At 45.1% G+C, this 24668-nt stretch overlaps 3 protein-coding genes across 15 annotated transcripts in view; 1 reads left to right on the plus strand and 2 right to left on the minus strand.

Annotated features, from left to right (window-relative positions):
- NASP (nuclear autoantigenic sperm protein) overlaps positions 1-14229 on the plus strand; it is a 44654-nt gene extending 30425 nt beyond the window's left edge. The window contains exons 4-15 of one of the 5 annotated variants that reach the window (XM_034651591.1): positions 2084-2164; positions 3288-3397; positions 4094-5104; positions 9397-9476; positions 9857-9942; positions 10059-10132; positions 10656-10844; positions 10968-11134; positions 11805-11873; positions 11951-12028; positions 12720-12848; positions 13328-14229. In XM_034651591.1, coding sequence (XP_034507482.1) covers positions 2084-2164; positions 3288-3397; positions 4094-5104; positions 9397-9476; positions 9857-9942; positions 10059-10132; positions 10656-10844; positions 10968-11134; positions 11805-11873; positions 11951-12028; positions 12720-12848; positions 13328-13408 — 2155 coding nt within the window. In that variant the 3' untranslated portion in view covers positions 13409-14229. The remainder of the gene's footprint in view (positions 1-2083; positions 2165-3287; positions 3398-4093; positions 5105-9396; positions 9477-9856; positions 9943-10058; positions 10133-10655; positions 10845-10967; positions 11135-11804; positions 11874-11950; positions 12029-12719; positions 12849-13327) is intronic. The other 4 variants (XM_034651585.1, XM_034651599.1, XM_034651607.1 and 1 more) reach the window with 4 other exon arrangements.
- Positions 14230-14968: 739 nt separating this feature from the next.
- On the minus strand, positions 14969-21122 carry CCDC17 (coiled-coil domain containing 17). The gene is given in 13 exon segments (XM_034651707.1): positions 14969-15277; positions 15280-15361; positions 15601-15711; positions 15791-16001; positions 16157-16360; positions 16545-16912; positions 17140-17237; positions 17500-17618; positions 17709-17792; positions 18016-18178; positions 18278-18500; positions 18594-18668; positions 18781-21122. Coding segments are annotated over 13 exon segments (2127 nt in total). The 5' UTR covers positions 19072-21122; the 3' UTR covers positions 14969-15179.
- A 154-nt stretch (positions 21123-21276) lies between these two features.
- Positions 21277-24668, minus strand: part of GPBP1L1 (GC-rich promoter binding protein 1 like 1) — a 61225-nt gene continuing 57833 nt past the window's right edge. For all 9 annotated transcript variants that reach the window (XM_034651691.1, XM_002919455.4, XM_034651686.1 and 6 more), the window contains 2 exons: positions 23098-23200; positions 21277-22214 (listed from right to left, as the gene is read on the minus strand). In XM_034651691.1, the coding sequence (XP_034507582.1) occupies positions 22062-22214; positions 23098-23200 (256 nt within the window). In that variant the 3' untranslated portion in view covers positions 21277-22061. The remainder of the gene's footprint in view (positions 22215-23097; positions 23201-24668) is intronic.

Raw genomic sequence — 24668 nt, forward strand, 5'->3', positions numbered from 1 at the left:
TTTTTTTTTTTTTTAAAGATTTTATTTATTTATTCGACAGAGATAGAGACAGCCAGTGAGAGAGGGAACACAAGCAGGGGGAGTGGGAGAGGAAGAAGCAGGCTCATAGCAGAGGAGCCTGATGTGGGGCTCGATCCCATAACGCCGGGATCACGCCCTGAGCCGAAGGCAGATGCTTAACCGCTGTGCCACCCAGGCGCCCCAAAAATGTATTATTTCTTACAGTGTAAACTGCTAAAATCTAAGTTTTAAAGAATAAGCACAAATAAACATACTTCTTAGCTTATTTTCTTACCAGATATCTAGAGATCGGTATTTTCACTGTCCTGCCTTCAAGGATATCTCAGGGGAAAATTTGAGATGCACTGTTCTAATCTAGTAGATTATACTTAAACATGACCCTCATAATACTCTGTGCTTAGTTTCTGTAGTTAATCTCACTAGGCTGTAAAGGCCATTAGCTGTCCTGACTTTGCATGACTTCAGCCAATCCTTTCCTCCATAAAAACTAGTCTCTGCTCTACCTAAAGTACCTCCTCCTTCATTTATCACACTTGTGATTTGTTTCCCTTTCTGTCTTCTTGTCTAGATATTAATAGCTAAAACTTATGTATAATACTATTTGTATTTCTGGGGCGCCTGGGTGGCACAGAGGTTAAGCGTCTGCCTTCGGCTCAGGGCGTGATCCTGGAGTCGCGGGATCGAGCCTCACATCAGGCTCCTCCGCTGGAAGTCTGCTTCTTCCTCTCCCACTCCCCCTGCTTGTGTTCTCTCTCGCTGGCTGTCTGTCTCTGTCAAATAAATAAATAAAATCTTTAAAAAAAAATAAAATCTTAAAAAAAATAGTTTGTATTTCTAAGCATCGTTTTAAATACTTTTTTTTTTAAAGATTTTATTTATTAGACAGAGATAGAGACAGCCAACGAGAGAGGGAACACAAGCAGGGGAAGTGGGAGAGGAAGAAGCAGGCTCATAGCAGAGGAGCCCGATGTGGGGCTCGATCCCGCAACTCCAGGATCACGCCCTGAGCCGAAGGCAGACGCTTAACCGCTGTGCCACCCAGGCGCCCTCGTTTTAAATACTTTTACGGGCATTATTAATTCAGTTCTTACAATAGATTTTGAACAGTTCTTAACATTTCTGTTTTATAGATGAGAAAACCAAGGCACTGAGTCTGAGGTTTATACAGCTGGTTAAGGTTTAGACATGGAATTTGAACCCAGGCAGTCTGACTCCAGAGAATAAGTTCTTATCTCTAATAACATGATGTCTTTCCATATACCTTATCCTTTAGGTCCCTCCCAAAGGTCCTTTAACTGTTTGGGCCATACTGCCACTCATCATATAGTAGGAGAAATACCTATTAATGTAGTTTGGCTCTGAGATGATATAGTATAACTGCAGCAAATCGGTGTCACTTGCTACATCTATATAGAGAGAAAGACTAGGCAATATATTAACTTCATACATTGTGCGTGTGTTTATTTATTTATTTATTTTTAAAATAAAGATTTTTATTTATTCACCTGAGAGAGAGAGAACGTGCGAGAGCACAAGCAGGGTGAGCATTGAGCCCGATGTAGGGCTCAGATCCCAGGACCCTGAGATCATGACCTGAGCTGAAGGCAGACGCTTAATCGCCTGAGCCACCCACGTGCCCCTTATTTGTTTGTTTTTAAAGATTTTATTTGAGAGAGAAAGGTAGCATGAGTGGGAGGAGGGGCAGAGGGAGAGGACAAGAGATGCCCTGCTGAGTGCAGAACCCCTTACAGGGCTCAGTCCTAGGACCCTGAGATCTTGACCTGAGCCGAAGTCGGACAGCTTAGCCACCCAGCCACTCCGTAACATGGGGCTTTGGACTCAATGGCCCTGAGATCAAGACCTGAGCTGAGTCACCCAGGTGCCCCATACATTGTTTTTTAAAGTCCCTTTGACCTTGACTTGAAAGCAAGAGGAGGGGGGAGTATTGGTTTCCTAGAAGAATGTGTCACTGGAGAAATGTCATTTTATAATTTAAAGAACTAGAAATAAGTATTTTAGAGTAGATTTTAATTCAGATCTTAAATGTTTATTCTCTTTGTAGAGGTAAGAAGTATGGAGAGACAGCTAATGAGTGTGGAGAAGCCTTCTTTTTCTATGGGAAATCACTTCTGGAGTTGGCAAGGTATGTCTTTCGAGCTGCAGAGTTTTTTTTGTTTTTTAAGATTTATTTGAGAGAGAATGGGGGGGGACGGAGGGGTGGAGGGAGAGGGAGAGAATCCTTAGGCAGACTGCCCATGAGCAGGAGCCTGATGCGGGGCTCCATCTCACAACCCTGCAGCCATAACCTGAGCTGAAATCAACAGTCTGACGTGTCATCAACTGAGCTACCCAGGTGCCCCTCACACCGCAGTTTTTAAGTAGGGTGTTTTATATCACATTAACTGTCTATTTAAAAACTTTGTTTGCCAAGATTATTTACTAGCTTTGCAATTTCATCTGATCTGGGTGAGACTGGTTTTACTAAGAAAGGGGGTTTAGCAGGAACATGAAATATTGATGGAAGTTTTGGAATGCAGTCGATTCAGAGTAAACTTACGCTTGGGTTTTGACTTTGGGGTCTTTAGAAGCAGAGTATTAGTGAATGGTCATAATTTATTTTTGGACCATAAGTCCAGTATAGAGAGAGAACTTTTAAAAGCACTCTCAGCACAAAACAGTCCTCCTTAACAAGGACTGAATGAAGGACAATTTGAAAACACTAGCATATGAAAATGTCTAGTAAATAAAACCAGTAATGGAAAGTTGTGTATTTTCCACTGGAGTTTATTAACCAGAATAAAATATATTGAGGGTACACAGACTAGCAAATATTTTGTGCCTCATTTCATCTCAGTTCTGGTAAGTTTTCTAATTTTGTAGATCATTCTGATTTTTCATGAACGTCTTGCCAGAATGTTTTAAAGCCAACTAAAGAAATATGGGGGTGGATGTGAAGTTTGGGAAATATCATGGCCCTGTTGTAAAGCGAATTTATATTGGTTTTGTTCTTTTGAAAAGAGTCATTGGTGTTTTTTAGGTGGCAGGATGAAGGGTATGCTTTTTTTCCCAGTGCTTTTACCGCCTTAATTTATATTAGTTTTGATCACTGCTTTTCTTCCATGAATACTTAGAGTTTATATTCTCTGCACTCAGTTGCTTTTCTGTTGCTTTTATAATAACGGACTATAATTTGTCTTAGGAAAAAAAAAAAACCTGTTAGGTTCTAGCCATCATATCTTTGGTGTTTTCTCCTTTTGTTCTCCCAGAATGGAGAATGGTGTGTTGGGAAATGCCCTGGAAGGTGTGCATGTGGAAGAGGAGGAAGGAGAAAAAACAGAAGACGAATCTCTGGTAGAAAATAATGATAACATAGATGGTATGTGGAGTTGCATGTGACATTCAGGAGATGCGACGTATATTCCTTGTGTACAAGTGATGGGACTAGGGCTTTCCCTATTCTGGATGGTCTCTTCTAAGTTGCCTGGGGTGATACCTGCATCTGGCAGAGACTATAGTGCAGATAGCCAATTACTTAAGTTGACAGCAGGCTTTTATAAAAGTAAAACTTAATTTCCCCCAATAAATGTGGTTATTTAAATTGATATTTTAAATAAATATAACCTTAAATATTTTTCTGACACAAAATTTTAAAAGTCTGCAGCTCAGTTATTTTAATAGCAGTGCTTTTGGAGTCTTTACATTTTTTGTGTCTAAGAAAATTAAATGTTAAATTCTAAGCAGAGTTTGGCTACTAGAGTTTTACATATTAGGTGGAGTTTATAATGTTTAGAGGAGAGCATAAAGCTTGGCATCTCTTAACCTAACATAATGAGAATGCTCAAGTAAAATAATATCTCATTTAAGGAGCTTGGGTTTCTTTGGCAATAAGTTGCTCTGCTATCTGGGACTTTTTCCCTTTGCTTTTTCTCAAGGGGGCAGATAATTTTAGGCCATCTGCTAAAATTTAAGCCAAGCTGTTTGAGGGTTTTAAGGGAATGTATTTTTAGTTTCCATTTATGCCTTTATCACTAAATTCGAAGACATTTATGCTTCATGTTCTTTAACCATGTAGAGGAAGCAAGGGAAGAGTTGAGAGAACAGGTTTATGACGCCATGGGAGAAAAAGAAGAAGCAAAAAAACCAGAAGACCAGTCTCTGGTAAAGCCTGAAATTGATAAAGAGCAGGAGACTGAAATGGAGAAGGGTGGAAGAGAAGACATGGATATAAGTGAGCCTGCAGAGGAACTACAGGAAAAAGTTGAATCTACTCCAGATCAGTTAACTGAAACCACTGAGACAAAAGAAATAGCAGCACCAGAAGGACTGAATGAAGCCAAGGTCACTTCTGGGAAGCCAGAACAGGAAGTACCAGATGCTGAGGAAGGAAAATCAGTTTGTGGAACTGATGTCCAAGAAGAATGCAGAGAAAAAGGAGGTCAGGAGAAGCAGGGAAAAGTAATTGTGAGCTTAGAGGAGAAGCCAGAAGAAGCTTCGGGAGAGCAGCCTGTTACAACTCTTGAAAAGCAGGGTACTGCGGTGGAGGCAGAAGCAAAGCCTATAGATTCAACAGTCAAGCCAGTGGGTGTGGGTGGGGATGAGCCAAAGGAGCAGGTAGCCTCTGAAAATGAGCCGGGAAAGGCTGTTCTTGAGCAGATGGTAGGGCAAGAAGTGCCTCCTGCTGAAGAGTCACCAGAGGTGACAGTAGGGGCTGCAGAGGCCTCAGCTGCAGAAGCTGGGTCGGAAGTCTCTGAGAAGCCTGGGCATGAGGCCACAGTTCTCCCTAAGGATGGTACAGTCAATGGACTGTCAGCTGCAGGAGGTCAGACTCCTGTTGAACAACAGATTAGTACAGAAGGACCGACAGAAACAAAAGATGGCTCAGGACTAGAGGAGAAAGTCAGGGTAGAGTTGGTTCCTAGCCAGGAGGAGACTAAGCTGTCCATAGAAGAGTCTGAGGCAGCTGGCGATGGGGTTGAGACCAAGGTAGCCCGGGGAGCTACTGAGAAACCCCCTGAAGACAAAGTTAAGATAGCTGCTAATGAAGAAACACAACAGAGAGAAGAACAGATGAAAGAGGGTGAAGGTAACCGGGATGTGCAAGAGCTGCAGTGGGTGGAGTACATTCTGGATTTGACTCACTAATCATGGGTAAAAGTCAGCCTTCCATTCAGGATTTTCCGTCTGCCTTTGGATTAGGAAAGGGCTAAATAAAAATGGGGGATAGTTTAAGAAGATTGTGATAAGTTGAGCAAGTAAAATCAAAAGCAAGTCTTCAGCTGGCTTATAAACTAACGCTTTTACTAACTGCAAAATAGGCCTTCTCTGTGATTTCTGAGACTTGGCTAGCTATCAGTAACTTGTACCATACTAGCCAATAGAGGTGGATGGGGGCTGGTGGGGTAGGTAGGGAAATAGTGGGCTGGGCTGGGCTGGCAGAGAATGCTGAATGGATGTTCACTTGCATGCCTCTGGATTATTTAATTTACTGTTCACGTGGTTCCTATTCTCTGCTTTAGGAAGCAGGATTAGAGCAGTAGAATCCAGTGAATTGGTACACTTAAGCAGGCACGCCATTTAAATGAAGGCAGTTAACTACAGTGAAAGAATTCTGGTGACCCTCTTTTACTTTAGTCTTCAGGAAGTGTTTAGAGGCTTACTTACATTAGTTTTAAATTAGCCCCCTCCAAAAGTTAACAAAAAACCATTAGCCCTCTTGCTGCTTTCCCCCTCATTTCATGCTCGCTTTGGCTGCTAAACTGAAGTTTTTGTTACTTAGAACGTTATAAAAGCGTGGATGCTTTGTGTAATATTATTGGTCTAATTTTGATTCATTTCCATCAAGATGTATAAGCCTCTAATTACCAATTGCATAATTGGCACGTCTGACTTGAGTTGTACTATCATTTGAGGATTCTACTGTCTGTCTGTAAAGCTCATCTAACGTTGGTATTAATAACCACAGGTATATTCCAGTTAATAGTTATCACTTGTATAATTGACAGACTAAGAGTTCTGTTTAGTTTTTCAAAGACCCACTGTCAGTACTTGCAGCTCATTCTGGTAAACTACATTCTACCTATGTGCAGGTCCTTGCACTCCAGCCAGCACAGGCATGGTAACCAGAAGCGAATTGGCTAAATGGTAGCACCATTGGGCTGCTTGTTGGGTTTTAGGAGTTCTTTATGGAAAAGGCACAGAACTGAATCTTTAATTTTTAAAAAACTACCATGTCTTAATCTTTAATGATAGTGATCAAAGGTAGTAAGAAGTTCTGCTGGCTCTTTTAAGTTGAACTTTGAATAATAAGCTACGTAGAAAGGTCCTATTTCTCCAGTTCAAAAACTATTCAGCTGGATCATAAGCAACATGGTACAGCTCTCTCACATACATTATTTTTTATTCCAGAATAATACTATGTAGTAGGAGTATTACTCCACTTATAGCCATGAGGAAATGGAGGCTTAGGGCTTATGTTACTTGTTTAGGGCCAAACACTAAGTCATAGTACTAGAATCAGACCCTAGATCTGACATGACTGTATGTTCTTCCCAAGCCTATCTCACAGTGAGGAAGGTGACTTTTTATCTCCTCCTTTAACCCACCTCTTATCAGAAACTTTCTGGTCACTCTTTATTTTTTTAAGGATTTATTTATTTATTTGAGAGAGAGAAAGAGGCAGGAAGAAACTTTAGCAGACTCTGTGCTCAGCACAGAGCCCGATGTGGGGCTTGATCTCATGACCCTGGGATCAGGACCTGAGCCGAAACCAAGAGTCAGACTCTTAAATGACGGTGCCACCCAGGTGCCCCTCTGGTCACTCTTTTTAAAGTACTTATAAAAGCCTAGGAGTCATCAGTTGGATTTTTTTTAGTAGGTGCCCTGGGGACCACGATACTCATAAAGAAGGTACAATTTTCCGTATTTTACAGATGAAGAAATGGCAGAAAGAACTTAAGTAATTTGCCTTGGTCACACTGCCAATAAGGGGAGGGCTGAGGTACCCAAACCTTTCAGGCTCTAAGGCCTAAACTTTTACTCTCTGTGCTCTATTTATGTGGCAGCACTAGCCTGCAAAAATAGTGTAAGTGGTTTTCTCTCTCTCTTTTTTTTTAATTTTATTTTTAAGTAATCCACCCAATGTGGGGCTCAAACCCACAACGCCAAGATCAGGAGTCACATGCTGTACTGACTGAGCCAGCCAAGCACCCCAGAGGTTTTTTCACAATCTCATTTTCTGCCACCTCTCAGGCTGTCTATATCCCTAAAGATAATTGGTCTGTTCTTTTCTAAATGTCATGCTAGATATGATTGGTAAGTGAACAAAGTTTTTAAATTTTAGGCACAGACCTTGACTATGCTCAGACAGACTATACTGGTCAATCTGTAGTGTTTACGTGACTTAATCCTGTGGGAGTGCTAGAATAACCAAAGAATCAGCAGATTGCCTTTACTTGTCTCTAAGAGGAATTTTTCTTTGCGCTATTCTGTGCCCTTAACTTTGAACAGGCTACAAATCAGAGAAATGGTATAAAACTGTGTTTCTCTTTTTCCAAAGGATGGTAATAGGCATGCTACAAAGAAGATTCCATTTTCAAAGAAGCTTGGAAAATATTTTAACAGATCACTTCACTGAGGACATCAGGGCATTCCCATTAATACCTGGGTATAGGTTACCAGGTTGGAAAATGTTGTTTTAAAGTAATGGCTTTCTCATTAACCTAGCTTTCTCTTCACCATTACTTGAAGATAGTACAGATTTCTCAAGGGAAACCAGTATTTTTCTGATTATTGTAAGAATTTTAATTTAAAAATTTGATGTAAAGCTCAGTAAGATTTTATGCCAACTTAGATGTCACCTGGCATTCTGGTATGAGTAGGAACAGATACCAGATAATTTAAGAATATAGAATAACAATACACATTTTGTTGATTTTTCCTACAAATTAGGAAAGTAAAAATGTTTCATAGATTTACCTCACCCGTCTTGAGAATTCTCCTTGAGAATGGGCCTCATTGTCAGACTTAATAAAATTACCCATCTAGTCTGACAGAGTACTGAGTATACAAATGACTTGGAAATTTGGGTACAGAAAGATAATGGTGTATGAAGGTGGGTATTTATTTCAGAAACACTAAATTACATGGTCACCAGGGGAAAAGTAAGTCATTTGATAAAAACTGTTTGCTATAGAGGTCAATTAACTTGTAACTGGTACTTAGTGGAATTTTTTTTTTTTTTTAATTTTTATTCTTAAGTAATCTCTACACCCAGTGTGGGGCTAGAACTCACAACACTGAGATCAAGAGTTGCATGCTCCACCAACCAAGCCAGCCAGGCGCCCTTCTTACAGGACTTCTTTAGATTGTCACACTAATTTATAATGTTTAGGAGTTTTCTGTGCCTGTTCCCATTCTGAAGCAGTCTTGCTAAAAGATAAAATTCCTTTAGCCTGACTTCATGGCTCTAAGGCCTAATTGCATATTTATGTTCCCATCCTAGCTTGTTAGGAGACAGTATTTGAGCTCTTTTGTTTGTGTTAAAAATGTTTAATGAAAGATGGCAGAGGTAGGCACATTATACCCAATTCATGAACTGTTAGGTGCCCCAAAAGCCCATTTTTAATCCTATGACATTCTGAACTTCAAGTGGTACTTAGAGCTGTTTTATCAGCAGTGTGTTCTTAAAAGCAGTTGACTTGTGAACGTATGTCAGTATGGTGAAATAGGGTGTCAGTATGGTTGCAGATTTTAACATTATACTTGAGTAAAACAATTGGTTGTGGTACTGCTCACTCAATTCTGTACATGCTAGAGCTGGCTGGAGTCTGTGGCGTGCTCATTGGTGAGAGTTGTTAAGGACTATGCTTTTCTCTCCACAGCTGTGTTGTGGGAAAGCTAGTCTCTTGAACATTCTTTCTCTGAATGGACTGGGGTAATTTAACTTTTTGTACTGTCTCAGTGTGTTAGTGTTATATAACAAATGGCTGCTTAAAGACACCAGGAACACTGGCTGAGTTCTCCAACTGCTTCTGGCTAAGTAGATGGGAGGTTATCTAGTGAATAAAAGCCTACAGTAGCTAACCTGTCTTGATCTGAATGATCCAGATGGACTTTTAGAAGAGAAACATTCAGCCTTCTGATCCCTGAAGGTGTAAACCACAGACACACCGTAAGATTATACAGTCTAAATCTAGGTTACACTTGCATTAGACTGTAATCACTGGCTTTGTATTTATATTCAGTTCAAATATTAACTGACTTAGCATGTGGCCTGTTCTACTTCAGAATATAGGTTGACAGGCATTTATTGGAATCTGACTAGTTAGAAGATATCCATCCTTAGTATTCTCAATACTGAGGAATTTTTGCTTGCAGAAACTGAAGGCTCAGAAGAGGAAGATAAAGAAAATGACAAGGCTGAAGAAACACCACATGAATCACTTGTTGAAAACAAGGTAAATTATTATCATCATCATCTGTTTTCTTGTTGTAGGACTGTAGCTCAGTAGGGTAGGTGTGATTATCATAGTCATTTCTTGGTTAGGGATTGGGGACTCTTTGTTCTTACCTAGAATACACAGATCCATTTAATCCGAGGATGTTGGGATGGGACCCAACAGGTCACTGTTAGATGTCACTGACATAAGGTGATGACTTGGGATATAAGGATTACAGGGACCCATTCTGTAGGTTTTAGGGAGAAAGTCCAAAATTTGAATCCTAAATCATGTGGGGTTTTTATAAGCTGTATTAAATTTTAACATTTAGATTAGCGATCTGAAGATACCTATCTTATACTTCTGCCTAATACCAATGATTTGGATATACTTTTTAGTCTCTTCAAGAAAATGAAGAGGAGGAGATCGGGAATCTAGAGCTTGCCTGGGATATGCTGGATTTAGCAAAGATCATTTTTAAAAGGTAAAACTTTTCAATGTTTCTAGGCTCAGGTTGGGAGTTTGGAGGTTGGAAGCAGAATATCAGTTAGGCTTGGACAAATGCTATTAAGGTTTCTGGTCATCTTTTCCTTCTTTTAGGCAAGAAACAAAAGAAGCTCAGCTTTATGCTGCACAGGCCCATCTTAAACTTGGAGAAGTTAGTGTTGAATCTGGTAATACATGTTCCATTTTACTCTTTCCTTTAATGTTCCCCCCCCTTTTCTTCCTCTAATTCCTTAAAATTCAGCTTGATTGATCGCAAGTTGTGGGCCATTGGCTTTTTTTTTTTTTAAGATTTTATTAGAGAAAGCACGAGTAGGGAGAGGGGCAGAAGCAGGCTCCCTGCTGAGCAAGGAGTCTGATGCGTGGCCAATCCCAGAACCCTGAGATCATGACCTGAGCCGAAGGTAGTTGCTTAACCAGCTGAGCCACCCAGGCACCACTGGCATTGCCTTTAAGACGATAGTCGGTTTGCGTTCCTGTAATTCCTAGAATAGCGAACAGTCTCTTCTTGAAGTCTCTAGTAGGGTTCCCCCTGCCCCCAGTTAAATATTTTTTATAGTCCAGTATCCTGGAGATGCTACAAAGAAAATACAATCTAAAACAGGAGAGCATTCCTGTAGAATGGTCTAAAATTTAGAAGTATTATATCTTAAATGCTGTCCATTTGCTTGCTGTTCTTTTTCTCTTCATTAGAGAATTATGTCCAAGCTGTGGAGGAGTTCCAGGCTTGCCTAAACCTGCAAGAGCAGTACCTGGAAGCCCATGACCGTCTCCTCGCAGAGACCCACTACCAGCTGGGCTTGGCCTATGGGTACAACTCTCAGTATGACGAGGCAGTGGCACAGTTCAGCAGATCTATTGACGTCATTGAGAAGAGAATGGGTGAGTGAGGATCAGCTATTTGACGATAAGCTTGACTGGATCCAGTAACCATCAAGATGAAAAAAAAAAAAAAGGATCCTTTGGTGGTAACTATTACTGATCACTTCAGCCTGTTCTTTGTAGCTGTACTAAGTGAGCAGATGAAGGAGGCTGAAGGATCATCTACTGAATATGAGAAAGAAATTGAAGAGCTGAAGGAACTGCTACCTGAAATTAGAGAGAAGATAGAAGATGCAAAGGAGTCCCAGCGTAGTGGGAATGTAGCTGAACTGGCTCTGAAAGCAACTCTGGTTGGTTTGGTTTCCTTTTAAAGTTCTGAAGTTTTGATAATAGCATGTTTGATGTTGGAAGGCATCATGGTATTAGTGTTCAGTTGCCTAGGAACCATGATACGGTTTCCAGGGAATTGGTGGTTAGAAGGAACGTGAGAATTTATCTAGTTATTCCTATTAAGTAGTATAATGCTTAAGAGACTCTGCTCTGGAGCCAGACTGGGTTTAAGTTCTATATCTACTGCTTATTATGTGTGACCATGGGCATGGAACTTAACATTTCTTTGCCTTAGTTGCCTCATCTGTAAAATGGGGATAATAGTACCTGTATGTTAACTTCTGACAGTACAAATAGTGTTTGCTTAAGAAATGTTAAGCTGTTACTTGCATTTCTGAAAACTCTGTATAGATAGCAAGGTATTGATTGGCTGCTGGAATGTCAGGGAGCGTTCTGCGCCACAGGTGATGATATGGATGGGTTAATTTAATATTTACACTGTGCCTAAGCCCCTGGTTTGGGGGTGGCAGGTGCACGTAGAGGGGAATGAATGATTTTGCTAGTATATGGAGGCCCACTAGTATGTGAGTTTTAATCAGTTGTTTGGATGGTAGGTACCTGTTGTAGGTGTGTGGGTGCCCGGGTGGGTTCCATCCTAGGACCCACTTGGGTCTGTCACCTCTCGCACAGGTGGAGAGCTCTACTTCAGGTTTCACTCCTGGTGGAGGGGGTACTTCAGTCTCCACGGTGAGTATTCAGGTGAATTTTGTCACTTAATATTAGGCCTGTTTGTGTCCTGTGTAGTTGTACATTGCTAACAAAGTCCTTTTTGTCAGGTTTCCAGTAGAAAACCAGCAGACGGTGCTTCTTCATCAAATTGCGTGACTGATATCTCCCACCTTGTCAGAAAGAAGGTAAATCTACATGTGGTCATTTCTTTTCTATTTTCTTTACAGTCTGCTTTTTGTTTTTTGCTTCAAATGATACACCAGGAATACGTTCCCTAATATTGGGTGCAGTAAGACATTCATTTTACAAAGTTGATGAGGATTTGAATGAAGGTAGTTTTCACTCAGATATGTCTTCTAACAGTTTTTCAGGCCTCTTTTGGCCCAGGACTGTCAGGAAAGCTGCTGAGAACCGGTTAGATCGGCTCATCTGAGGAAGCTGGCAGGGTTTTTTTTGACCGTAGTCCTTCAGTGGCAGACCTGCTGATACTTAAACTCCTATGAGTCCATCTTCTGCTTAACAATTACAGTTGTTTTTTTTTCTCTTGTGGGAGACTGATTCCTTTGTTTCTAGATTCACAAACTTGGGGTTTGGTTACTATTCAGATCTGCTCCTCACCCTCATCCCACCCTTTTCCTAGAGAGGCCGGATTGGTATACTGTGGCTGACCAATTTATTGTACCAAGCACAGGTTGGGGTCTGCTTCCTGTGGCCATGGGAGAGACCCTGAGAACCGTGGTTCCCAGTGTTCAGGATCTCGGCACCGTGGGGTGGCAGCAGTGGGGGAGGAGAGGAGTGAAGAGGTTGTTAAAAAGTTTTACAGTACTTTTAAAAACATTCAGCACGTTTGTGAAGTCTTCCCAATTCTATCTTCAGAGGAAACCAGAGGAAGAGAGTCCCCGAAAAGATGATGCAAAGAAAGCCAAACAAGAGTTGGAGGTGAATGGAGGCAGTGGGGATGCCGTGTCCAGTGGAAATGAAGTTTCAGAAAACATGGAGGAGGAGGTGGGCAGTTAAGAGGGCTTGGACTCTTGCCTTATTTCCCCTTGTTCTCAGGGCCTGGGGAAGCTAGTCCTCCTAAGTGCATGTTCCTCACCTTGAGCCTGTTTGGATTACTTGAATGCAACCCTCATAGAAACAGGAAACTGGTTATGGAATATAGAATGTCTCATTGACGAATGGAAACTATGTACATTCTGCAGGTCCCACTCTATTGAATGTATGAGAAGGCACTTAATTGGCAAGACCATTGGGTTATTTCTGCTTGCTCCCTTCCCAAGTAACGTATGAATGTTGGCTCTGTCAGACCTGTTAGAAAGACGTTAGGAAATGGCCTTACATTTTGTGGTAATTGTCCTGTTAGTAGTGTAGGGAGCAAAAGCAGGCTTTAGGAGACCTGTTCACTTTCTCTAATGCCTACTCGATTGTGTAAGAACGGTTTAAACTAGGGTCATTTATGCCCAGGCTCCCCATTTATCTTCCAGGCTGAGAATCAGGCTGAAAGCCGGGCAGCAGTGGAGGGGACAGTGGAGGCCGGAGCTACAGTTGAAAGCACTGCATGTTGAGAGGGCCCAGAGCCTTCCTCCTGAGGGAAAGTGTTTTTGTATATAATGTATTTTTTCACTTTGGGGGGATTCTTTTTGTATAACTTCAATAAAGATTGTAAGCAAAGGTTGAGGCTTTGATTTTTTTTTTGTTTTTGTTTTTCTTAAATACTGGCAGAATGTGTGCCTTGGAGCACTCTGGGTTTTATATAGTGGTCAGAGCTACTCCTCTGCCCCTTTCTGTACTGATACCTGTTGGAAGTTCCCATCCAAGTTCCTGTCTGTCTGAATGTGGAGGTGATCAAATCAAGCATAGCCATAAGCCCTGTTTTCTAATGGTGCTGTATTTTTTCCATTTTAAATACTGAACTCCGCTGTCTTGCAAACCTTCAGTGGTGCTGTCTCTTGATGGGGGCTACGAAAACAAGACTTGGTGACAGTCTTGCACTTTGGTGCTGATACTGTTTGGTGGACTTTGTGAACGGATAACGGCCTGAGCCAGGCCTTAAGTGATAACTGTTACCCACCTAGTCTCCAATTGGGGGTCAGTAATATGTCCTGGAAAAAGAACTCTGAAGAAAACTTGTGAGGGAGGGGTGAAGGAAAGTGATCCTCGAAGAAAACTGGTGTGCTAACTGTAGAGAATTGAGCTTTCTGGTTTGAAAGTGGCTTAAGAGAGAGACTGGACACTTTGGATGTGGTTGGAAGAATTTGTGGGGAAGCTGGCTGGTGGCATTTTGTTTCTGTACAGAAAGGCTGATATATATATCTATCTTATAACTTGAATCCAAATTGTTACCCACCTGCAGTTTTGTCTTCTCAAATAAAGATGCTAAAAAATGCTCCTGGTCTGGACTTGTGTTTAAAGATCTTCCAGTAGGATCCCGAACTACCTGAAGCATTTCAGTGTGGGATGTGGGGTTGAAAGGCTGAAACTGGCCCACCAGTTCTGGCTGCCCAGTCAAAGGGTGCTGGTGCTCAGGATACTGCTGCTAAAGCCATCCCACTGGGACCTCACTGATGTCCAGGGCGCAAGGCTAGTGGGAGACTGCCTGAGCTGCCTCAGCCCTGACCCTTAGTTTAAGAACCTGTTAAGTACCAGTTATTATTTGAATTCCAAACTGAGTTCCAAACCGTGCCTGCCTTATATTTCCAGTTTATATTTTGTTTCCTAAATAAATGGAAGAGAAAATGGAGTATTTTCTGGGCTGATTGTAGTAATTCATGGCTGCAAAATCTTTGGCTTTGAACATCCTGAAGATGCCCCTGTAATACGTGTTCCTAATCCTGAGGATTTTAGGCCTTTGGTTGACACTGGGTTCTGGGGCTAGGCTCAATATTCAAAATTCAGCCAGATTTTACATGTGACTCGCTGTAAGTGTGTAAGGTATGGAAGCTCCTAGGTCATGGGGACCTTTATAGCCTGGAAGGCTTCCCAGAGGATGTCCTGAGTGAAGTGTGGCAGTAAGAAGGGCTTTAGCAAAAAAAAAAAGGGGGGGGAGAGGGGATAAGTTCATAAAGTTCCTTTAACAAAGAGTGTTCCCGCTCACCTTTCAAAGAATTTATATTGCAGGCAATACTGAAAATACCCAACATTCATTTAATCCTCACATGTTTCACAAAGAGGAAAACTGGTAAAGGCCAAGTATTTGTGGAAGGTGGTAAAGCTGTAGTTGGACCTCCTGTTTTGAGCTTGTATCTACTATTTGCTTCTAGACCCTCTGAGAACGTGGAGTAGTAAAGCTGCAGGTCTGGCAACAAGCTTCATTAGTCCTCGTTCTGAGCCTGTGGCTCATGCCCACATTCTCCTAGACTCAGAAGGCCGGGGGGGCGGTGGGTCAAAGCTGTGAGGAGGGCCCAAACCATCTACCCTTGACTCTGCTGCTGAGGGGGCTCTTCTGCAGGAGGAGGGGGATCAACAAAGCCGGCTTTTGGAGCAAGGGAGCGCGCTTCCAGTGAAGGTGAGCGGGTCATCTGTGGAACAGGGAGAAGTTCATCTTTAGCAAGAGGTTTGTATCTTGACTACCTAATGTAAACCAAGTTAACCTCACTGTGTAGCTCTGATTTCCTTATCTGTTTACATAGTTTGCCTAATACGATGTATGAATAAAGGAGTTAATTTACAGAGACGATGTGGAACGTGGTCAACAAATGCTGGCAATTAACTACACCAGTCACACCTGTGATATCCCTAGCTCTAGGTGGGCCCTCACCGGAGGTGGGTACTGGTACTCCTGGGCACTTGCTGGATTGATCTCTGCCAGTGTCTGGACACCTGCATCTCTTGCGTTAACCAGTCGCAGAAAGAGCTCAGCCTGACCTACCTGGAGAGAGATGAAATGGTACTGGTACTGCATCTGTACCTGGAGAGGTGGAGATCCAGTCCCTGTCCTCCACACTCACCTGGGGAATCCCATTCAGCTGCCCAAGGCCAAGGCTGGGGTCCAGAGGAAGGGCCCGAAGTGGAAGACGCCAACGGCCACTTAACACCCTTCGATCCCGGTCAAATAGCACCAGTGAGGCCCAAGCCTTGGGCTGTGGTTCCCTAGCCCATGCCAGCCCCTGCCAGGCCTGTAGCTCACAGACCAGGGATACTGATGGTGAAGGTGGCAGTCTAGAACAACCGAAACAAGGTGTCAGAAGCCAGAACTGTTCCTCCTTCCTTGGACAGCTCTCAGAGCCAGTGGCCCTGTATACAGATGGGAAAACTCAGCAGAATGAGGGAAAAGTCTTAATTGTGACAAAAAGCACCAATCTCCATCTACTGACCTGGGTACAGGCTGCCTGCTGGCAAGGATGGCACAGTTGCCAATGGGCCCAGGAGCTGGAGGTGGGGGCAAGCAAAGGGCTGGGGGCAATGCTGTGGCCCCTCCTGTATCCTGTCCATCTCGGCTCAAGCCAGTCATTAGTTGCACCCAAATCCAAGAAGCCTCAAGGCCCCGAAGGAAGTCATAGAAAATGACCAGGCCAGCCCTGAAGAACACAGGTCTCAGCTGGCACCTATACAACCCCCCCCAACTCCTCTGAACCCTGTCCCCCCACCCCTACCTGTCACCCTGTCAGTTCCCCAACCCTAGCTCTTCCTAGTGGGTCTCCTTATTCAGAAGTGATGACCAAGGCACAGAGACTGTCAAAGGAGGGAGGGAGCAGGCCTCACCCAGGGTCATAGGGTGCAGGGCCCAGAACGTCAGATGCCGGCAGGAGGCAGTATGGATCCAGGCCTAGGTTCCTGGTCGTGGTTCCAGGAACCCGCAGCTGTGGGTAGGGGAAGAGCTGACAGCTGCGGAAAGTCTCAGGTGCCCATGCTTCCCCAACTACACAAAACAGCTGCCCAGGCCCCAACCCCTGGGTCCTCACGGCCTGTTCTGTGCCACTCAATAGGATGCCTGTGGAGTGTGGAAGCAGCGGCAGCGGGGGAGCCACCGGCGGCGGGACGCGTGGGGGATCTTCCCTCCTTCTCAGGCGTGGGCTGGGATTCACCGCAGCTGGAGGCTCCCTAGGCCCTGGGAGCAGAGTAGGGCATCTCTGAGCCGGACGCAGCCAGTAACAGGGCTGAGACAACTTTTTCCCGAGAGCCGTACCCAGACGTAGGGACACCGGGCGATGCGCGAGGGCAGGAACGGACAAGACACAAACACGCGCCTCATTCCCATGCACGGGCCCTCTAACCCCTTCCTCTGCGCTCAGCCTGCTGGGCAGAGCTCGGTGGTGTGGGACAAGGGTGCTCGCTGACCCCAGGACGCAGGGCCCGCGCCCCTCTGCATCTGCAAGGCCAGGATTTCTGCCTCCAGGCGCCGGTTTTCGGCTTCCACTACTAGAAGCTCCCCGAGTGGGTCACCTGCCCGTCTTCCTGCGGTGAAAAAGTCCGACCTGTCACCTCTGACCTCTGGTGACCAGCTGGTACAACTCTGAGCAGCTCTCCAGCTTTAGGTCTCTCTGGACAAGGCTGGACTTGTCAGGTAACATTGTAGCCATTGCCACAAAGACCACCCACGTCCTCCACCTTCAGGTGTTCCTCATGCCAAAGACGTCCCCCTCAACCGCCCTTTTCTCCTCCCAGAATTAAGACCACCGCTTCCAGGAGGCCCTCCTGGCTGGCTCCCCCTGTTCACCTCTGCGGGTCCGCAGCCTCCGCAGCTCCAGTGCTGAGGCCTCCACCTGCAACTGACATAGCTGGCCCAGAACGCCGGGGTTCCGGCCCCCGCCTCGAACGTAGGCCTCACGCAGGGCCCTAGGGAGGGAGCAGGGGACAAGAAGGCAGCAGCATCTTTCCGGGACTGATCAGCGCTTCGCCCATGCCGCCCCGGGGCCCGGACCTCACCCGATCTCAGTAGCCAGAGTCCCTGGGTTGGCCTGTAGCACCGGACAACAGAGTTCTGCCTCTCGCAAGGCGTCGAGCCGGGTTCTGGGGCAGTGGGACAGCCGCGCGAAGGTGTTGCGGGTCCAGACGCCGGGCCTCCGGAAGCCCCGCCCCTCCCCGACAGAACACAAGCGGCCTCCCGGCTGCGGGGGCGCCTACGCCTCCCGCGTCCCGCCCTCCCGAGGCTCCCACCGCGGCTCCGCCCGCAGACCGGGCCCCGCCCCCAGGACGCCTCAGCCGCGCTCCGAATCACCGGCGCCGGTCTCACCCCGACTCCGGCTGTAGCTGCTGAACGTGCGCCCCCAGCACTTCTAGAGCTCCCCGCGTTCGCCCGGCTTCCGCCCGCAGTTCTCGAAGCTCCCGCTCCAGACCAAAAAGGCGTGATATTCCGCCCCGGGCCTGGGCCAAACCTTGAAGGCGTTGGCTCAGTTCTGAGGCGTCAAGGAACCGAGTCGCAATGGGTCCCACAAACTCAAAGCTAAGGGGCGAGGGGCGGGGAGGGCCCGTAATCCCCCGTCCCTTTCCCTCACCCTCGCTGCGCCGCTGCAGGGCTCGGCTCTGTGACTCCGTCTCCGCCACCCGCTTTGCGTGAGTCCCCTGCAGCGCGCGAAGCCGCTCGCCGGGGCTTCCAGCAGCTTCGGGGGTGGGGCCCTGAGTGTGCGCCTCAGTCTGGCTCCGGGGCCCTTCTAATCCCCTGGGGACCTCTCCCATCCAGGGTCGCACTTCCTGTAGGTACAGCCACAGCCGCTGCACCTGGAGAAAACGGAACCCGTGATCTCTGGGTTTGGGGTAGTCTGACCCATGAGCCGCGTGATCTGTAGGCTTGGGGAGGAAAGCCCGGAGTACCTCTTCCGTTAGCTTCTTAAGAGCCAATTTGCTGGCCGCCTGCTCTGGAAGGCCCTGGTGTTCTTGTGGCACCACCTGGCGACAGGGTGTGGGGATGAAGACTCTTGAGGGTCGGAACTGCTTGAATACCCACCCACCCATGTGGCCACAGAGGCGGCCCTTTTGAGAGGCGGGCTCCAGGTGTTACCTCTGGGGTCAGACGGCCAATGCAGAAGTGCTGAGTGTGGGTGGCCAACAGCGCCCAGGAGCGGAAAACCATGTCACAGGACCCACAGGACAAGAGCCCTGGCTCCCCAGAGTAGGAAGCCATGGGATGGAACCCCTTTCCTGACACGCCAGCCAAGACCTGCAAGAGACAGGACCGAGGGCAGGGGAAAGGGAGAGGAGGATGAAACAAAGCCAGAGGCAAGGCCAGGTTTACTGAGTTTACAAGATTCAGTTTATGTTTGGGGAGGAGACTTAGCTCCCTGGGCAGCATCGGCAGGTCTAGGCAGGTCCAGGCAGGTCTGGAGCATGGGTGGAGAAAAGCTGGTCACCTTTGGGAGGAGCCCCTGGCTTGAAAAAGTGTCACAAAGTCAGCTCCACCTCATTACATGAACATTGGCAAGTCCCTCTCAACACTACTGCTCAGTTTCTCTGCCTATGTAAAGGGGAAGGGACAGCTGCCTCCTAGACTGGCTGGCCCTGCTGCATACTCCCCACCCCCCATCACTGGTAATTTAATAGTGTCTGGCAGGGAAGTATCATCTTGCTCATTCTTGTTTTGCCCAAGCGGATGGTACCCAAGTTAGTGTCATTCTCCGTTCTAGGGAACACCTGGGAGAGGAAGCCGTCTGCTCTTTTGGGCTTACTGCCAGGAAACTTGTCTTTCCCCCAGTCTTTCCCCCAGGCTGACGAGCTTTGAGCCTTCCCATGCACTGGGCCCCTCAGGGAGCAAGCACAGCTTTTGCATAACCAAGTCACACCAAGGCTAGCAGTTTTTCCCTAATCCCATTCCTTTTTTTTGGGGGGGGGGGTTGTTTTGTTTGGCTAGAGAGGGAAGATAATTAGCACAGCCCAAGGAATGAAAGTTCTGGGAGAACACAATGAATCCGTCAGATAAAGAAATCAAATATAGAAAGGTAACCCTTCATTTGAGTCTGGCCAGGGGGCCAGGCAGGCCTTTTGTGCTGATCAGATCTCTGCCACCTCCCCAAATGTATGCATCCGTCAGCAGCAGGAGCTCTGAGCCCCATGTTTCTCAACAAACTCCCCTTTCTAAACAAGACAGGGACTTACATAGCACCCCCTCACTGTGAAAGACCAAGGTGTGAGCAGCAACAGGTTACAAGTGTTTCAAAGCATGTGATCTCAGCCAGCTTAATTCCAAGCAAGAAAAGGGAAAATTTTTAGAAATTTGTTCTGTGAAAGCTAGTAAGTGGCAAAGCTCAACACCCAACAGGCAGGATATCTCTATCTCAACCTACTTCTCATTTCCAGTTTAATACCTTTGCAGCTTAATTCATTTTATAGTATTTCACTGATTCTAAGATGCCTTTTTCCCCCCCATTTTAACACTGATAACAACAGGACGAACAATTAATGGAGTATCAGAACCTGGCAAGTTTTCTTTTCTTTTTTAAAAAATTTATTAGAGAAAGAGAGAACACAAGCAGAAGGAGGGGCAGAAGGAAAGGGGGGAGAGAGAGAAGCAGACTCCTTGCTAAGCAAGGAGCCTGACTGGGGCTTGATCCCACAACCCTGAGATCACGACCTGAGCCAAAATCAAGAGTAAGAAGCTTAAAGGACTGAGCCACCCAGGCACTCAGCAAATTTTCTTATTAGTACGTAATGTTTTAAAAGATATATTCAGTGAAATATGATACAGTTCTCAGGGCTCTATCTCAACCACCATTTCTACATGGACTGCTTGTAACACCAGCAGGAGAGACTATGTAATACAGTGTAGCAGATAGGGTCTCTGTCTTCCTAGCCTTTAGAACCTAGCAAATGTCATGCTGGTCTCTCTGCCTCTAGCCTCTCTCCCTTCTGGAAATTATCTTTCTAACATGCAATCAGGGCTGTTACCCTGCTGGTTGTCTCCCATTAGGGTATGATTCTGGACCTCTATATCCACCAGGGACCATGTACTGTAGGGGTGGCCAAAGAGCACCAGTGTCAGTGTGTGCTGACTTTAACTTCTACTTGTCCATTGAATTTTGGTCTAAGGCTTCATTTTTAATATAATTGTTTATGCTCTTCCCTACAGGACTGGGCATTCCCTGCACCCCCAGAGCCTTGCAAAATGCCCGGCTGTACAGGGAGAGCTGGGGAAATGTATGTGGAATGAAAGACTGTGCCCCGCCCCCCCACCGGTCGCCTCCTCCACTGCTCACGCTCCATGGGTCACAGCACTGGCTCAAACCCTTTCCCATGTTCCTCTTTAGCAGGAACCTTCCTAGAAATATGCACACTGGTAAATACCCAGGCAAGTGAAAATCAGTTTCAGGAAGGAAACTTGGGTTTCTGATTTTATTACTGATAATTTATTGCACAAGTTTTTCTGCATCAAAAAAGTATCTGCTAAAAGGAGAAACAGCTGTGTCTGAATTCAGATTTCCCTCAGACTTCTAAAAGTATTTCCCTCAAAGAATCCACTCATCTAATTTTAAAGGAAATATACTTCTTACACAAGACAATCCAAACTGATGCAAAATATTTATTCCAAGTTAGTTATTTTATGCAGTAGTTTTCCCCCTCAACAGACTTGTGATAACCACATCTTTTAAATCTGTAAATAATGTTATCAAAATAATCTTAATCTTTGAAATCTCACAAAAATTTATATTTTACAATCCACCCTGAATATCAAGGCTGCAAGAATAACACAACATTTCCTATATCCAAATATTTTACAGCTGTACCCAAAAAAGGAAAAAAAAAAGAAAGAAAGAAAGAAAGAAAGAAAGAAAGAAAGAAAGAAAGAAAGAAAAAGAGAAAAAAAAGAAAACCATGTATGCTTGGTTAAGGGCTAACGTTACCCGAGCAGCCAAAAATAAAATAAAATATCCAAATTATTAGCATTAATTTAATACAATTATAACTTCAATAGTCACTTTGTCATTGACAATGATTGCTTGAGCACAGGGGTGAGTGCCCCAAGGGCTGGTAGCAGGAGCTGCTGCTGCAGACGGGCGTCTCCTCTCCGCATTGCCAGCTCCCACCTGTGCATCGCCCCATACATACTGTGTCTCTGTGTGTGTGTATTTAAAAAATCTTTCCCATCACACAAACTTCTATTAAGCAGATAACAGGGAAGAACAATAACAAAAGCTAAACAAGCCAACTGCCCTCTCTTTGGGATAGGATTATTTTCCCTTGTGCATGAAGTATTCAACAACATAAGAAAAGGAAAAGAACGATTTCTTTTGTATACTCCCTAAACACACAGCTGAGTTTACTGGGTCAGATTTGTGAGCATTTATATGCCTACTTCCAGGCATCGTCATCTGATGTTTCACTGCTACTGGTTTCCGTGTCTGAGTCCTCAAACTCTGCTTTACAAGTGCTTCTCCAAGGGGAGAACAGGCTGGAACCGCGACTCTGCAGAAAGCCGTTCTTCCCAAAGCCGTTTCTTCTCAGCTGTGGTGCGCAGGAAAAGAGAAAAGAAAACCATCAGCAACTACACTGGCAGCGGGACTCCATTCTCGGCAGAGTGCAGACGGGGCCCTTCTAAGAGAGCCAAGATTTCTCAGAGCTGTGCTTTTCAAACTGTAATGTGCAAATCAATTACCTACAGATCTTTTTTAAAAATGCAGAGTCCGATTCAGTACGTAGGGTTTCAGATGATCTATTTCTACAGGTTCTCAGGTGATGACAACGATTCAGAGAATAGTTCTGAGTAGCAGTCTTTATGTCAGCTGTAATTTCTCTTTATAGGATTTAATACTATTTTTATTTGTGCTTTAAATATAAATACCATAAATAAAAATAAATGTAAATAAAAGATAAAAACCATCAGAATGTAAGCTCCATGAAGTTTGTAGACTCCATTTACCTTGTTCATTGCTATAAATCTCAGGATCTGGAAGTGTTTCACTCAGAAAGAATCCAGCCATTTGCTGGATAAATTCAAAGAGGCTGTTTCTTGGCTCCAGCCAGAATATCAGAGGGAAACCACAGGGCTGGGGGTGGGGGTGGGGGTAAGCCTGCTTCCCTAGAGACCCAGGGCTCAGCCCAAACTCTGGAACACAAGCCCTGCAGTTCTGATAAGGGGGTAGAGCTGCCAGGATGAAAGAACACACTACTTTCTGGAATCTGCTAACTACTGACCTAGTTTTTGTATCCACTACGAGAGATCCGTATTGCCTAGGCAGTGATTCGCTCCTCTGTATTTCTACTACGGCAACTTACTTTATATTTTCCTTTACAAGGTCCTTCTCTCACACTAAACTGAGGCTCTCAATGATTGCCCTGTTCCTTTCCCTAGTCACGAACAGGTCTCCAGAAAAGGTTTATGACGTACCTGCTCTGTCTTCATGTGGAACTCTCTGAGCTCATCCTCTGTGAGGGGGAGGCAATTCTCATCATTTTCAGGATATTCCTGCCATCCCATTGCTTTCAATAACCTGGGAGAGGGAGGTCAGGCAAAGAAAATATGACATCTTTAAGCATAAGTAGGAAACCCACAACTTTCTAGAGAAAACTTACTTGCCCAGGGGCAACACTACCTCCCTTGGATTTTTGTGTCCTCAGTGGGATAAGTTTTTTTAAAATTAAATTATTTATTTTAGAGAGAGAGAAAGAGAAAGAGAGAACGCGCATGCACAGGCAAGCGGGAGGAGGGGAGGAGAGGGACAGAATCCTCAGGCAGACTCCCTGCTGAGCGTGGAGCCTGACACGGGATGGATTCCAGGACCCTCAGGTGCCGCTGCCCACTGGGATAACTTTAATTATGGCTACTCAGGTGTTTGAATTAAATGAGGGATCTCCACAGTTGCTCTTTCTAGAGTATAAGAGCTGTAAGAGAGAGAGAAGCAGCAGAAAAAAAAGACTGCATAAGAGCCAAAATGCAAGGGCCCTCTCTGACAGACAAAACAGAGGAAGAAATCTCACTTCTTTTTTTTAAAGATTTTATTTATTCATTTGACAGAGAGAGAGAGAAAGCACAAGCAAGGGAGCGGCAGGCATAGGGAGAGGGAGAAGCAGACTCCCCACTGAGCAGGGAGCCCAATGCGGGCTTAATCCGAGGACCCTGTGATCATTACCTGAGCCGAAGGCAGACACTTAATCGACTGAGCTACCCAAGTGCCCCGAAATCTCACTTTTGGGGCACCTGGGTGGCTTAGTCAGTTGAGTAGCCAACTCTTGATTTTGGCTCAGCTCATGATCTCAGGATCGTGTGACAGTCCCGCGTGGGGCTCCATGCTCAGTGGGGAGTCTGCTGGAGATTCTCTCCCTCTGCTCCTCCCCCCACTCTCTTTCTAATAAATAAATAAATAAATCTTAAAAAGAAAAACAACCCAACACCTCACTTTTGTCTCTCGTAAGCAAATTAGCACATCTCCACATGTACCAACAAGTTCTCCTTCAATTTCATGGCATTGTGGTCTCCTTCACAGTCTTGTGATCTTGCTGACTTCTAAAGTTCTTCAGGACAGGAACTTCCTTTCAGGAAGGTACTGCCACACATGGCAGGCCCCATCTGCCATCCAGGGGCCCAAACAGATGGCTGCTTTGTGTTCCAGGCCCTCATTTAAAGAACAAGCTCCACCCAGGGCGGGGGTCTCATGACTCCCAAGGCCTTTAAAGGAGTCTTAATAAAGGCTCACTTGGGCTAGGAGGGTCGAAGGGCGAGCACAACAGTCCTAGAAAACACGTTCCCCTCTCCAAATGGAGTTATAAACGGAGTCTGAAACTAAACTACATGAAAGCCTTGCAGAGGAAAATTGTGAAGACGCTGACAAATCTGCAAAGGAATGCCCAGTGGGCAACAGGCCAAGCTGGGGCATAAAGAGAGAACAAGTTATGGTGCCCATGGACACTTCTCTCTGTAGGCCAGACTCAATCTGAGATGTCTTAAGGATGTTCAAGCTC

Source organism: Ailuropoda melanoleuca, chromosome 2 (assembly GCF_002007445.2).
Source record: "Ailuropoda melanoleuca isolate Jingjing chromosome 2, ASM200744v2, whole genome shotgun sequence".
In the NCBI taxonomy this organism is placed as follows: Eukaryota; Metazoa; Chordata; class Mammalia; order Carnivora; family Ursidae; genus Ailuropoda; species Ailuropoda melanoleuca.